General features: G+C 31.7%; 1 protein-coding gene across 1 annotated transcript; it reads right to left on the bottom strand.

Moving 5' to 3' along the window:
* Positions 1-227: 227 nt before the first annotated feature.
* On the bottom strand, positions 228-2,209 carry LOC137926077 (uncharacterized). Its single transcript, XM_068769619.1, has 3 exons — positions 2,058-2,209; positions 1,535-1,629; positions 228-346 (listed from the first exon to the last, which is right to left on the bottom strand). The coding sequence occupies exons 1-3, from the start codon at positions 2,186-2,188 to the stop codon at positions 315-317; spliced, it is 258 nt and encodes an 85-aa protein (XP_068625720.1). The 5' UTR covers positions 2,189-2,209; the 3' UTR covers positions 228-314.
* Positions 2,210-17,340: the final 15,131 nt, after the last annotated feature.

Consider the following 17,340-nt stretch of genomic DNA (forward strand, 5'->3'; position numbering starts at 1 on the left):
TACTTTAAATATTATCGGTTTAGTTATTTAAGCCTGTTCTACGTTAAGGGTGGTAATAATTAGTTTATGAGTAATTTACAAATAAATTTGACACTGAAAAATTAATTAATAAACACCCTATGGATCTATGTGTGTAGTGAAACCCATTCCTATAATGTGATAACTGATTTAAAATCAACAGTAGTAAAAGAAACTTTCATTAAGACAATGCACACAAACAGTTTTAATAAATTTTTATTACTTTTTTGTTAAATTCCTAACTTGAAACATTACATCAGTTTACAAAGTGAGTATTGTATCACAACGATTTGTCTTCAACATCTTTCACGCTTGAAGACTCGCCAGTCTGAAACATTAAAAAAGTTTTAATACTTTATTCGTTTTGTTACGAATTGTTTTTTAAAAGCATAAATTCTTCTTTGATAATGAAACATGGGAGACGATGTAGTAGGTAAAAACAAATTACATCATTTTTTAACAATTCGAAGAGAAATAAACCGCTATTTATTTCTAATTACGTGTTATTAACAATTTGAAGACATCGAGTCTTTATGCTGAATTGCGCCTTATATACCTAACATATATAAAAGTTAAAATGTTTGTATTTATTTCATCATCGTCGTTATCTTTTCAGCTTATAAACTCACCGCAAGAGATAGACCCCATTCAAAGATATCTATAGGGGGATTTACGAGTACCATAATCGCCATACTTGTAGGGCGAATTGGCGATCACAGTGTGGTATTATGGTGCGCATGGGAAGGTTCTGCCTTATTCTGGAAACATGTTTGGGGGCATTGGAAATTTCACATAAATAAAAGTGTGAATTACATAAGACTGTATTACGGGAATTGAACCCTCGATCTACAATAGCAAGTCTCAGTTCTCTACCGCCGGGTAACCACTGCTCACTATTTATATTGTACACTGTTTACGTATCAATGTATTAATAATAAATTCTCGACCAGCAATTCTTACCATTGTGCTAAAAATGCAACAACTTAGTAATTACACTAAAAAAACAATAACACGCCAAATAACATGTTAAATCTTTCTAAAAACAAGCTATGTAGTAGGGGAAACAAGAGCAATCAGTGTAAGAGCATGAAAAGGAATACGTATAGGGCAAACGACGAATGTAGACTGATATATTACTCGCTTGTAAACGCATCCTTGTAATGACTAAGCAATCGGAGAAGTTGTGTTTTTTTTGTTTGTTTTATTTTGCAAATATAGTACAGCTTATATAATGTGATTTTTATGTAACAGCTACATCAATATAGAAGTATTTCTGTGATTTATGGTGTTTTCTGTGAATGTAGACAATAAGGAAGCGCTGAATAATCGCCACGTAATTAAAGCACCTATTGCTTATAAACAAACAATGTAGCATCAAAGATTTAAACATATTCCATGTTATTACTGATCCATTATTTAACAACTATATTTCGTCTAGTTAGAAAATAAATTGTGGATCATGTAGTAGTTCTTTTAAGTATATAAAAACTTTTAAAATCATCTTGTTTTTACTTACTCCGCCAAGTGTTGCAATTCTCATACTGCATCTCACAGTAATTATTAAAGTTTTGGAAATCTCCGTTATAGCTTATTGCACAAATATGTTGATATCTGAAATTGAAGTAAATGATAAATATTTTTTTATCATTACTAAGGATTTTTATAAACTTCAAGTGAGTTTACCTATATGTTATTGCATATGTCATAAATAGAACATATTGACATGAGCAGAACTGTGTTGCAACTTGTATTTGTGCACCCGCCGTTGTTTTTGTTGAAAATATGCCTCAGCTCTTTGATAAATGATCATTAGCAAAAGAAACCCTACATTACCTTGCTGTTTATTATGCATATTATTATATAAATTGTTATTATGGATATAAAAAATAGCAAAACCAAAAAACTGAGAGAAAGAAGTAAAGAAAAGAAAGAATAATGAAGAGGAGAGAAATGAAGACAAAATTAAATATATATTTCTTAAGAGTGAGAAATAAAGAAAGAAGAAAAAAAAGCTAGAGAAAAAATAAACATTTTCTAACCTGTACGTAGGTGGGCATTCGTCCAAAAAGTTTCTACATCCCTTTACAAAGAAATCGGTTGCCCAGAACGGTGTGTCTTTCGGGTATTGTATAACCGGTCTTCGGTATTTTGATATCGTTGTCGTCATCATTAGCCCCAACAAAAATATAACTGTAATTTTTGACGAAGTGTTTATTGCTAAAAAGTATTTTTTTTATTATAATTCCCTTATGCCTTTAATGGTTATAAAAAAAAGAACTATACAATCTTTAACAGAAAATTTAAATTCATTACAATATCTTTTTATTATTTTCAGCCGATATACGTCCATTGCAAGACATAGGCCTCCGCAAAAGATCGTCATTATAACATACCATCAAGAAACAATAGAATCTTGTTAATAGCAATCTATTTTAATTGTTTTTAGTGTCATATTGTTATTAGTCTGTAAGCTATTTATTAAAAAATAAATTAAAAATAAATTAAGAAAACTGCTCAGTCATCGCTTATTCACCTTTCGATAGTTATTTCAATTTATATACAAAACAAATTCTAACATACAGCTAACTATCAATCAATCCATTTCATAGATTATCCTATCATCGCCTAATCAGATTTTAAGTTATTCTAGTAATGCTATTTTAGAATCACGTTTCAAAACATTAGCCGATATTTGCTGTTGACTTATACTTCACAGGATACTTCACAGATATTTCTGTTATGTTTCATTCATATTTCCATCTCAGACCAATTTACTATAATTTTATTCCCAGCTTTTGACTCTTCCGTCTTTAATATATCGTTCGATAGTAGTACTTCTTCAAATTAATTGTGCGGTCCTTGGGTGTATTTGTTTCCTAAGAAACAATAATTTCTATCAATTATATCATCATTATCAATTCAGACATAGTGTGTCCAATGCTAAACATAGACTTTGTCCATAGATTTCCTATTGTTGCAACCGGTCTGCAACATCTTCCAACATCCTTAACAAGGTCGTGTCGTTCACCTATGTGATTTAAATAATAATAAAATATTTAACCTATCTATATGGATATATAAATTCCAAATACGCACCCACCATTAATATGACACATAACTGTAAATAAAAAAGTTTCTAACAATCCGATGTCGAAATAACAAACTAGTACTACATCAAAAAGTCGGCAATAAACACGATAAATTTTATTGAGAATCGGCTAAAGGAAATAAAATTGAAGTTATCGAAACAAATTCGACTATAAATATATCACAGGGAAGTAAATATAGTTTTGTATTACAACTGTTATAATATTGAGTGAAATATTAGGCGATAAATTTGCAAAATTGAAACGACAGTTAATTTCCTGTGTCACTCCTGTAAAGCAAGATGCAGTTTGCGTATTAGGTTTCAAAGCCATTAAAGGTATGGTTTATGCACAAACATGGAGTTGCAAAATTAAAAAAAAAATATTATTATTGTTTTTTTTTTTACATTGCTTTATACTTAAAACTGATTATATAAAATATCATTACACAATTACAGTAAATAGACAAAGTACCAAACATAAATTTTCTGTATTTTTTCTGTATTAGTCGTATCATGTTTCAAATTGAAAGCAGTGTTCCGCATCGTTTTGTACACTAAACGCTTAGGTAGCTATGCCAGGGCTTCATAACATTATATCATATGGGTTACATGTCCCATACAAGCCATTAATGCTGCTCATTTTGATACGATTGTTGTACTTCAGAAGAGATTTGTTTTGTAATTTTTAACATAATGGCTAAAGACATTATAAGGGATACGTAAAAATATAAAAATCCAATGCCTGTATATCATATATGTATAAAGTCTTGACTATATATGTACATAAGTTAAGTATGAAATAATGATATCCTTTCTCTGGGCACCGTAATATTAATAATTGTATTGTGAACTACTGTGTAAGGTTTTACAATAAACTTCCGTACAATGTCTCTGAATTACTGAGTAATAAATTTAGATTTTTTCATGAGTTGTGATAGTCCAGTGGCAGGTACTGAGACTTACGATCGTAGGTCACGGATTCGATTCTCAATCCTATATAATTCACACTTTATGCATTAAACATATAGGATTACCACTTCTCACTCACGTATTTCTAAAGGATGGACGGCAGCGTGTTCAGCATACCATTATACTACAATGCAATCGCTAGCCTGACTGCTAAGGGCGATTGTGGTATATGCTCCATAAATGCCATTGAGGTAGGCAATGTGCATCTATTATGACCTTTACCGACGAAATTTGAAATTTCTTATAAACAAAACATAGTAAACTTATCTTGTAGTACTATCATTTTTATAAGAAAATAAATCTTGTAAATACAGTTTGTAGCTTTAAAATAAAGTAAACCATTATCATTATGATTTTATCCGTATGAATGCAGCATAGGCTTTCTTTAAAGATTTCCTATAGGACCAACTGGAATTGACTTGCGAGGATCTCAACTTGCTCTTTCTTTGCAACTTGCGGAACCTTAAGGCTCTAGTGGTCATTTGTTTAGCGGACTCTGTGGCACGCCTCCTGCTATCTTTACTTACTAATCCGTGTCATAATGAGATTACAGGATAGTTCAACTATTGTAGTTTGTATCAATTATTGTTTTTCTTGCATTTTTGTCATTACGTACATAAAGAGTCAGTATAAATTATCTCAATTGGTATGGTTCTAACCTTATTTTTTTTTTCAAATTGTATGTCAAAGAGAGTAACAACTAATTTTCTGACAAGCCTTTGTTAAAAGCCGTGACAAAACAAAATACGTTACAATAAAGGTGTATAAATTGTCAAGGTAAAACAAAGTGAAATGCAATCTTTCAAGAAAATTTATTTCGCCCTCGAGACTACCAAACAATTTCATAAAATAAAGTGTGAAATATGGTTTCTCATATTTATGTGTTTTGTTTTATGCAGTTACATAAAATTCTTGTATAAAACTTGTTTTAAGGTTCATAAACGTAAATAACGCACTGTGACGTCTTTTATTCGTATTTTGTCTTAACTTTACAACTGATATACTCAGTACTTCTACGGTCTAGACTTACTTCATCAGTTTATACATATTTTGCTACACTAGGTGATTGTTTATAAGATATAAAATTTTTTAAGGGGAATGTATGGATAATTTGTCAATAAATGTTTTTATAACTAATATATTAGTCTAAAACAAGTTACATTAATTTATTTTGTCTACAAGTATTATAATGCGAGTGATTGATAACTTTTGGCTGTACTTTTGTTGGATCAGATGGTAGACAATAATCATTTTTTATACCTCATAATGCGAAATTTACCAGGGTGAATCAAAAAGTTCTTAGAAGTGCATATATATGAAACCTTTTTGGATCAAGTTCGATATTCAAATTAAAGAGTGTCTATCACACTATATTTATGCAGACTGTCGCTTGTTTTTGTCAGTTCGTTCGCATGTAATAAATTTTTTTGTGCAACGAGTTGCTAAAAAGTCAAAATTATGGATAAAAGTGAGTTACGTGCGGTGATAAAAAATCTCAGTTTGAAAAAAATGTCTACGAAGGAAATTTTTTTCGACATTCAGCAGACATTAGGGGGTGATGCTGTACCCTATTCTACGGTTGCGTACTGGGTGGCTGAATTTAAAAGAGGTAGATCAAGCTGTAAAGATGACCCGCGTTCTGGGCGGCCTTCAACCTCCGTTACAGAAGAAAATGTCAAAAAGGTTGAGAATCTGGTTTTGGAAGACAGAAGAATGACTATAAAACATATAGCTGAGATCCTAAAGATATCTTTTGGTAGCGTTCAATCCATTTTAATTGATTCACTGGGGTTCAAAAAAGTGTCTGCAAGATGGATGCCACGAATGTTAACCGACGAAAACAAAAAGCGACGTTTGGAAATTTCCAAGCGTAATCTCGAAATGTTTCAGCGTGATTCGGATAATTTTTGCCGTCGTCTTGTCACCATGGATGAAACGTGGGTCCACCATTTTGATCCTGAAACTAAAAGACAAAGCATGTCTTGGAAACGACCATCCTCTCCATCCATTAAGAAATTTCGAGTTGCTCCTACCGCTGGCAAAGTTATGACCTCTGTGTTCTGGGATAGTGAAGGAATCCTTTTTATTGATTACATGACAAAAGGCCAGACGATTACTGGACCCTATTATGCAAATTTAATCCCGAAAGTGCATGAAGCGATTAAAGAAAAACGTCGTGGAAAACTGTCGTTGGGCGTGTTGTTCCTTCAAGATAACGCTCCTGCTTATCGATCGGAAGTTGCACTCAACGCAATCCGCTGTGCTGGCTTCAATCTCCTTGACCACCCACCATATTCTCCGGACTTAGCCCCAAGTGATTTTCACTTATTTCCAAAATTAAAAGAGGAAATTCGTGGAACAAAATTTCACGATAATGACGCGGTAATAGCTGCCGTAGAGGACTTTTTCGAGAGTCAAGAAAATAATTTTTTTTTCACAAGGAATAAGGAAGTTAGAAACGCGTTATTCTAAATGCATTGCATTGGAGGGAGATTATGTAGAAAAATAAAATATTATTATTTAAATCTCTGCATTTTTTAATATTGATTCCAAGAATTTTTTGATTCACCCTCGTAAAAACCTTTTTTTCTTCGTTTTTTTTCACATTGATTTTTGAATAGAATTTATACATTAGTTGACAGCAAATGATTCATACATTCATACCTTTATCGCTTTTACACCTATTAATATATTTATTATTATATAACCCTGTAGATCAATAGTATACGTCATTGCCAAATATTACAAATTTATTTTCTGTTTTTATATTTTTTGTAATGGCGTAAGGAAAGTTTTATAAGCAATCTCTACCGGTCAACCTGTTATCTATGGGTCAGATAAAATTGAATATACGACTATTAATGTCGCACTTGAATTGAACAGATCTGCCTGAGGTATTCGTAGAGTAAAATTAGGTTAAACTGTGGTTAAAATAAAGAAAATTTTCTTCTTTTGGTACAGAAATGTACATGAAAATAATTTTATACTGATGATTGTTCCTAACTGCAGTAGTTAGAATAACTAATTATGTTGCAAGGTCCTTTTTAAATGTATGAATAAAGTAAAATGTATGAAAACATAAAGAAAAAAAATATGTGTATGAAAAATTTAAAATCTCTTCCATGTCAATAAAAGAAAATTTAAGATTTAAAACTTTTTACATTACATTTTGAACAGAATATAAATGATGTAATCACAAGTACCTTCAACGTGTAAGCCATTGTATTAAAAATATAAAATCTATAAAATAACTTTTAACGATGCAAAAAGTAACGAAGAAACTTTATGCCGGTCGCAAGTATTGGCTGAGAAACATCAAGCATTGACTGAAATAGCAAGAAATTATTTAGTAGATATTTATTAACGCAAGAGAATAAGAAATGTAATATCGGAATATTGCTCCATTCATTACAGAAAAAACATATGCGATTAGGTCTATCTAACTGATTTCCCGATGCTAATCCCGCAAAGTATAAATTCAAATTCAAGTACTATAAACTTGATGTAAACCATCAGAGGTTTATACATAAAATCATTTAACTTTGTTTCCGCCGCAGGGTATCACCCATTACTGCATATTTCTTCCCATATAGTTCCAATAGAACCGATTGAAAGGGGTCTGTATCCCGTGTGTTGCGGGGACCTTATTAAGTTCGTTTGTTTACCTTGCGGGAGGAAGTTCTAGACTGTGCTTCTCGATCCGTGGTCTCCATTCCATCCATTCCAGAATCTCAAAGGCACAAAAGACATACAAGCATAAAACGTGCATGATTCATCAATTAAATCAAAAATAATTTATGTATATGGTGTATCTACTGCATAAAGAATTTCATTAATCGTGTTTGCAAATCTTTTAGTGATAGTCTTTATTTGCATAGAATATTTCACTCAACTTCAAAAGAATCAAATAGTTACCAAGTTGTGATTAAGATTTTTATTTTTAGTATTTATTTTCTCATTTTTTGTGTGTTTAAAATTTACTTTACATTTTAAAATTAATTGAGCTTTGTAACTAATTATATATTTTTTGATTATTTACACGTAAGCTAGTTGTAGGAAAAGTAGATGGAATCAAATCAAAAGGGCGATCACCAATTCAATCACCGACTCCGTGCGGGTGATGACGGAATTCATAATACCGGATGCCCTCAGAAATGAAGATCACAGAGAGATGTGGAAGCAATTCGTCGAACTCTCGACCAAGAATGTTTAGCAAGAGCACTACATAAACAAAAATAAACGACACGAAAAATAAGTAGCATGTTAAGCATATTTTTCTTAAGAACTGAATAACGAAATATCTGAAAAAAATGTGACAGTCAATCCCTGTTCGAAAAAGGACGGCCTTTTAAACACGTTTATGTGGCTCGCCAAGCATTTCTATTACAAATTGTATATATTTTATCGACTTGCTCACGTCAATATATTGTTACAAATTTAATAATAATAAAATACAGTACTTATTGAACCGAAACATTTTTTATGTCAAACTAATATATACGGATAATAAAAGGTATTTTTTCCAGTAAACATCGAAAATTTTAATAAATCTTAAGTGTGTACTAAGAAATTTTCGCTTTTGGCGCAAAATGCAAAGCAAAAGTTCACATAGGATTACTTTTAAACCTGAAGTTAATCAAAAACAACCAGCGATCAATATTAAAAGAAGCGCGATTAGAAAACCGCGTACGTGTAGTTATCTCATCAATTGTTGCTCATATAAGTTGATCATTGTATCAAAGAATTGTCCCAAATTTCTTTTTAAAAATTTAAAGTAAATTCGTTTTTCGTGTTCTCTTTTTGTTTTTATTTTACGAGTGTATTAAAATTCGTATGAAAAATTTTTACTTCTTATGCTTTTATATTGTTTTATTCTGACGTTTATTACAAAGAAAGCTTTGTAACTTATTATTAATTGTTACTTTACGTGCGACCTGCCACAAAATTTTTAAAATTTAAATTGGACCTTTGATTAAAAATGTTGCGCACCTCTGAATTCTAATACCACACAATACCATTTTTTCAAAGTTCTCTTATTCCAAATTTATAAAAATATAAACAAAAATTACATAATATAAACAGGACTAAATTGTAAATCTATTTAAGAGATACTCCGACATTTAAGTCTGGAACGATCGAATGGTATCATAAACGAAGCAAAGCTCTTTCACGTTTAATAACAAGTAAAAGCTTTTTAATATCTTCTTGTCTATGAAGTTAAAGCATTATTTTCTAGAGACATTATACCTTATACAATAAGTCCGCACTATGGAACTGTTTTTAGAATTAAATTACTGTGATATGTTTTAAGTGATTTTAAAGTTTTAAAAGCATAGTTTTGCTTTTTTCTACAAAATGACGAGAGAGTAGATTAGAGTAAAAATGTACTGATTTGATTATATATCAACCTTTTTACATAAAACTACTTTTTACATTTTCATTAATGGGTCATCGTTATAATTCCAACCGCAGCACATCGTTTGCTGGGCATCCACGTCCTAATAGATTTCCAATAGAACCGGTTGGTAGCGGCCTCTTTCCACCGTGTTCTGATGAACTGGTCTTCTGTTCACCTTGATGGTGAACATCATGCGCTGCACTTGCCGGTCCAGCCAGCCATTTATAGGTGGTGTATAATAAAATACAGAAATATAGAGTACAAATAAAATAAAGAAGGTATTGTCTACATTTATTTTACTCAATTTGTACAAATCTTGAGTGATTTCGAACATTAAAATAAATCCTTATTTACAAGTTTATAAAATGATCGATTAGTTGTCTATATTCTTAAATGTCTTACCATCCAACAGATACTGCTTCTTCTTCTACTAGTTTTTAGCCTATAGCCGCCCACTGCATGGCGTATGCTTCCCCCAAACATCGCGAAGGTGACCGGTCTTCCGCTGCGACTTCCTTTATTATATTGTCGGTTCCCCACGCCAAGTTTACTAGCTCGTGGTCATCACTCAAAAATCTTTAGATCTCAACGGTCTACGATTGCATAAATGATTGAAAAAAATAATAAGACAAGAAGGTACAATCAAGCACATCATGAAATGAACTTAATTATACGATACGTTACTTCTTTATAATCCTCAGAGTACTTCTTACGTAAGAGTGAATAAGAGATTTGCGAAATAAATATATAGAAATATTTTAAAACTTTTAACTTAGTACAATTTTATTAAATGTACAGTCAGAAAAAAATTAACAAAATGACGAATATCCGTTGAAGAAATGGTGAATGCGAAAAGCTCTCCCGAGCGCCGAGAGTGACAGTCTCAAAAAGCTCTGCCTCCCAATTTGGAGATAAAGTAAAATATTGTGACTAGATCCGAGATTCTTGAGGCAACCCTGGAGCATTGCTACCAAAACCGAGGCTTTATTTGCCGCGCCATTTGCGATCTGCTGTCGCATCGACCTGCCGTAGCAGGTCACGCCAATCGAATACAAAAAAGATTACTTTTAACTTTATTCATAAAACTTTCTTTATTGCTTTTATACAAAAAGTTGAGGAAAATGTTGTAGACAATAATTTGAAGAAATATTGAGATTATTTTACAATTAGAAAGCTAAACTCTTATGCCATTTTATTAATTTACATGTAGCAATGTAGATTTGTCGTTTTATAAGTATGTGATCAATAACACCCGATATTATTAGAACACTTTCTTTAAACCTAACTTTAAACTTTTTTATTAAGTACAATACAAACTAAAAATCTGTTTTTATTTTTATGCTATTACCGATTTTTTCGATCTAAACACTTGATATTAAAATTAGTATAGCTGGTTATATAACTTTAAAAGACAAAAACCTCGTTTAATTTTCTCTACGTAGTTATATGTTTATATTGTACACAATTAAAAAAGAAATCAAAATTAAGTTAATATGACTTTCCCGCATGACTGTACTAATTTCCATCTCAATTAAACTAAACGCAACGTGACTTTTACTGAATGTACTCACTTTCGCACAAATTATAGAAAACTTGTTGTAAACGGAGATATGCTTGCATTTTGCAAACATGTTAGTATATCAATATAATTTATCGAGAAACACGCTTTTAACAGAGAAAGAGAAAGAAAATTGTTACATGCGTGTAGCTTGCGATGTGACGCGTAACTTATAACAAGCACCTAAGACGTTATTAAAAATAGTCTACAGAATAAGCAAGTGGAAAGAAATACTAATACAGTAGAGTAGTATGACAGTATACAGCTTCAGAATTTCAATTGTTCCGGTCTTTTCAGAATTCTTTAATGACAGATTACCAACAACAGAGGACCAAAACAACATTTTAATCCTAAGTTTAAAAAAAATTATAACAACGAGATCATGTCAGTACCTACAAGATGTTAAAACATCATCTAACAAAATGGTATTCAAATACTCCAGTCAAATAAACCTTTTAAAATAATTTATCTTCAATTTGCATATAAAACGCATTGATAATTTTTCCATATTTTTTACCTATTATGTAAAAACCTATATTGAAAACATAAAGTTAAAGATTCTTTTCATAAAGTTAATTTTGAAACTGATGTATGTACGTTGTATTAATGATTATCTGTCCCCCGCCCGCTTTGCATGGCAATGCCTTTTGTGAGTGAATTTGTTAGAAAATTTTTACAAAACCAAAAAAAATTCCGGGCAATTTTATACCTATATGAGTTATAGTTCCAATATGTGCATTTTTTATGAATGCTTCCTCCATTCTTCTTACATGAAAACCATTTTTAGCTGATCACTACCGCTGTTATACCTATGTGAAGCACGCAAATAAAAGTTGTCACGAAACCTAGCATTATAGCATAATGTATAATGGTTTTTATAAGCTGATTTTGTAAAAGAATAGTTTGGTCTCACTATTTTTTGTTTATTTTCCTCCTTTGGTGAACCGGTAATATAGTCAAGGTTGAGGATAGTCGCAGGATACAGGCAGCGCTATACCAGTCATTGTGGCGATTTTTGGGGGAGAACTAAGCCTTGCAGAGGGCCTCTATCGGCACATATAATGATAATGATTTTTCTAAATATTTAATACGGCGAAATATTTAGAAATTGATATAAAAGTGTAAGAAAATGTATTTTTTATAGTAAATAACATGCATTTTTTATACCAATGTGCTCTTTCCCAAACTTTTTTATATTTGAAATGATTAATTTTGAGCAGTTCCGTATTTACGTTTAACTATTCAAGTCTTGAAGTCATAACCTAAGAATGTATCTAACAAACTGAAATAAAATAATGCAAAAAACACGTGGTATTTTGCGAAAAATATCTACTACAAAAGACCTGTTATCAAAACACTTAAAATGATTGAAGCACTAATGTAATTCTATAGAGACTCTAAACGAAATAATATCTTCCATAAATCATATTTCACACGTTAACACACGAGATAATGTTATAAATATTTTAATATGATTGAAAAGAATTTCAATTTAATATTTATGATAAAGTATTATATGGTTCATTATTTCTCGAAAGCAAAAATTGGGAGAATGCCAACAACCTAAGGGCGTTTGCCTTTAACGATCGGTTACTTGATACGACTAATGAAAACGCAAGTGAAATCTAAACTAGAGGGTGGAAACCTCGGGGTATATAATATTACACTTTCGATGTGGAATGAGTTATAATATTTCATATTTCTGTACGTATGTACATTATTAATGTTTTAAATGAAATACACTCTTATTGGGTGATTCTGTGTAGAGGATATCATTGTATCACAAGCAAAAATGTCTGAGTTTGTAGAGAGTTTTAAGTTTCTATCAAACTTCTTCTTTACTAGATATAGGCTTCTACGATTAATTTCTAACAGGACCTGTTGCACCAAGCATCTTGCACCCAAAGCCTTTCGACGGCCTTAACAAGGTCTTTGATCCACTCTGTCGTTGGATGTTCCACGTTGCACTTGCCGGTCCGCGGAAATCAGTGAAGACGACCTTGATCTTTAGGCCCAGGAGCCATCTGTTCTGCTACCATTACGTCCTACCAATCCTCCGGACTTTATAGGTTACTTTTGTTCCTTTCCAATCAAAGTCAAAGTTAAAATAGTTTTATTATATGAAATCGTAACAATCATTTATAATCGTCAGCGTAATATACCTAATGATGTCCTCATTCCTTTTTGAGATTATACCATAGTATAAAAAATAACGCCTACACTTAACAAGATATTTGAAAAAATAAATATCATGCAAAGTTATAATCGTAATTAAAATATGAAAGATTACTTAGTTTATCTGTATATATACTAAAATATATCATGCATTAAATATAAGCAGCGTCGAAGGAAAACAGCTAGTGTAACGGCATGGAAATTATCCGGATCGTATTAGCTATGTTCCACTGCTTGCTTCTGGATCATTTAAATAGCGAATCAGATCTGCGTTCTTGACATTGATCCGTCAAACATCGACATCTGCGCATTAAAATTTTGTTTTTATTTAAAAGTGTTCAGTTTAATTAGTAGCCAGTGTTATTGTATACAAGTGATTATCAATCTTTAAAGGAAAATGTAAGTGTTTTTATATTTCCATTAATAATATTTATCCAGTTCAATTTTTACGTAATAATATCAAAGAAGGAGTTATTAGTTTTAATCGCTTGTTTGATAGCCTATTTAATTTTTCTTTTGTAATTATATGTGATACGTAATGTGAAAAATACATTAATGCTCTCATTAATTTTGAATATTTTGCAATAATTCTGTTTTAAAGAATTTAGGCCCTTGACTACAAGCATCAGCTCATTTCTGAAACGGGCTATGGTAGCAAAATAAGAATGTATATTGATTAGGGAGAGAGTAGTCTGAACAATGAAGGTGGAATAAGGAATGCATTGCAAGGTGACCAAGCTTACTTCACGGGTCGAGCACGATACACGGCTCCTCTAACTACAACTCAATAGACCCGGCACACGCGCGGTAATTCCGTGGAACGCTAAGAAGTTACAGTTAAATCGGTTGCTCTGAATATACTCTCTTAAACATAGTCTTACAAAAATATAGTTTTTAATATATTAGATATTGTAACCGAAAAGACTGCTTTGCAGTTTTATCGCATTTCGCAATTTTCTATCGATTTTTCGATGGATTAGAAAATATTATAAGTCCAAAAGTAACGTATCGAGTGATATTAAATAAGAAATATTATACTATGTATAAAGTAATGTTGTACCTCATTTAATATTAACAAATATGTATTATATACATCGTATTCTTTAATTTTAAAAACATTCCCTTTTCCTATTGTTACGCCATAATTTGAAAACGACCACGATCAAGTAGCGGCGGTTATAGGCTGCCCACTAAATGGACTGATGATTAAAACAAGGTTGCGGGAATGGTTGATGCAGGAAGAGGAATATTAGATGCAGGCAGAGCAAGAGTGATTATTGTGGCGATCTTTGGAGAATGCCTAGGCCTTGTAGTGGGCGTCTATTTGCTTACATAAATGAATGAATAGAAGAACTTGAATATTACTTTATCAATTTCATATTTTCTTTTGTAATACTTGTGTAGGTTTTTATGACAAAAAAAAATGATGAATTTATAATGACTATTGAAACGTTACGCGTTTCACATTTCATTATAAAGTTTGCGCGTTTGGCTGTATGTTTTGAGAATCGAATTCACTTTATATAGCTAAAACATGACAACTTCTACCGGATTAATTAGCATTTAATAGAAATAAAATACTTTTTGATATACAATTACTAAATATTACAACATAAAGACGAAACCCCAAAAGCAGAAACACTGCAGACAGATTCTACGACGTTGACAAAAAATGCTACTTTACAATTTTTTTTGAACCAGTCTCTCGCTAACGACCAAATGGCGTTAGCAGACTTCGCGGGATAAAGACGGAAGGGGGCAATGCACACTAAGCCTAGGATCTTTTTTTAAGTAATGAAGCTCAAGCCTCGGCTCGGACCGCTACATGCTACTAAGTTGTCGGATTTGGAGGTCGCCGAGCTCTTAGACCGCTTCGGCGGGCGCTCCACAACCGCTTTACAAGTCTTTTGTAGTCAAGAAGTTCAAACAGATTTGTAGTAACATTCAACTAACAAATGACATTTCCATAAATAATTTGTAGAAAAACTGCTTGTATATTATCGGGTTGTAGAACCTAATATACTTCTGTTTTAACTATTCTAAAGAAATGTAAATATTATATCATTCATACAAAAATATTTTAAAAATCAAAAAGGGAAGGGGGAGGCATGATCTGTTGTAGTCTTTAATCACCATGTTAAGTACAGCATTGAGTGATTAATGGCTAGCCTAAGTGTATTGTGCAAATTCCTTCAGTCGATAATAGAGTGTAATTAATATGCTGTATTGATAGAATGCCTGTATTAACATGATATTAGTGTGGTCAATATTGTACTATTTAAAATATTTAGTTTCATAAACTTTGATTAAATCATTACATGAAGATGAATAACAAATATAAATAATGGTCATCAATATTTAGCCATAAGGCGTCCACTAGTGGACATGGGTCAATCCCAAAGGTTTCCTACTGGACTGGACTTTTAGACACCAGTCTGCGTCTAGTGTTTTCGGATGACTTTAACAAGGTCATCTATATTTCCAGTAGATTCACATAATTTATTACAATACAAAAAATTATGACACGTATTTTAAAATTTAGTAACATTCATAAAAAGAAATGTTTTTTTTTACGTGTTCTTTTTATCACATTGCGCACAAATCTTTAGTTTTTTAACTTTTTTCTCCTATACCTGGTACCTTCTATGAACTAGATACAAAAGTTTGCTTCTATAGCTCGATGATGAGAGAAATTCTTGGGGTTGGGTTTTGTGGTGTTGGGTTTGTTATTTTTTTTCTTGACAATTGACACTTTGAAATATACTACGATACTTGTGATTTATCATATTTAAATATACATTAAAACATACGATTTTATAAATACTGCTATCACCGTGAACCTATATTTACATAGAAAACTCGAGCAACTCGTTTAGTGTAATCATACGAATTGTCGAATGCAACTTAAATTATTGGAGAAACTAAATGTAAATAAGCTGTCTATTACTGTTATCTTGGTAGTCAGAATTTAATTGTGGCGTCTCTAACAAGAATCTATTTAGATGTGTAACAATATGACGTAATACTGCCACCATGTCTTTTACCGTGTCCTTACGTTCCTGTTTTTGAAAATCTCTTATTACAATGTCTCCACTATTGGCGCATTTGCATCATTTAAGGCCTAGTCCTATCGTCATACCTGTTTAATGTTCAGTCACTAGTTGATGTCCAGGGCCCGGGTTTTATTCAATAATTTCCAGAACTAAGAACCAGAACAAGATGCCATGGATGTACACTATGAGCTCTTTTCTCCCTACAATATGGTCATATCAAAAGTAGGTATTTTATTGTACTTCATGCATTAGTTCAATAAAAGTAAGTTGCTCAAAATTGCGCTCCGGTTTAAGTCGAATGGCTCAAAATTCAAATTCTTAGGAATCGAGTTTTTTTTACAATAAATTCTTATATAATTAAAACAAACAGGATTAAAAGAATAATAAGTATGTCACTGATTTTAAAACGATCAATAACTTTTGCATGTACAGATTACTATTTTTGATTCTCCACAGTGTATAATTTGGTATAATGTTAATATGGCGATACACCATAGAAACGTGGCGGTATATGACAGCATTAAAAACTAGTTTTTAGATTAATATTATAAAAGCAAGAGATAGACCAATATCCTTAGTTATAAGCTTCCCAATAAGCTCATTGTGTACTGTTGACTACACATCATTATAGTTGGATTTATATTAATTGTCTGTAATTAAATGTACATTAGAGAGTGATATTAAGTTATGAAAACGAAGAAACACTCAACGTTCCGGGATAGGTAAAGTTTATTATTGATAGCACGCGTCGTGCCGGGCTAACGACCTAAGTTTTAAACTGAAACTACGTACCGCTTTCTTACTTTTAATTAAACTGCCATGGTACTTATTAAGCTCCGTAATCCCGGAACTGTCATCGAATAACATTCACGCGTTGACATTACCGTAGAACTTCTATGCACCTTGCATGTATAAGTTAAAATTTAATTTATAATTTGTAGGAAAGTGGAAACTATTGTAAGATTTTCTTGCTAACTTTAATATACGAATAATCTATTTAAGCATGTATGTAAAAATGTTATCTCAGCTTGTCGACAACTTGTGAAATTTCATATTCACTTCGTGAAAATTTTGTAAATAA

Source organism: Battus philenor, unplaced genomic scaffold, assembly GCF_028537555.1.
Source record: "Battus philenor isolate CCGP_79_NKW_IND1 unplaced genomic scaffold, ilBatPhil1.0.hap1 SCAF_28, whole genome shotgun sequence".
Classification (NCBI taxonomy): domain Eukaryota; kingdom Metazoa; phylum Arthropoda; class Insecta; order Lepidoptera; family Papilionidae; genus Battus; species Battus philenor.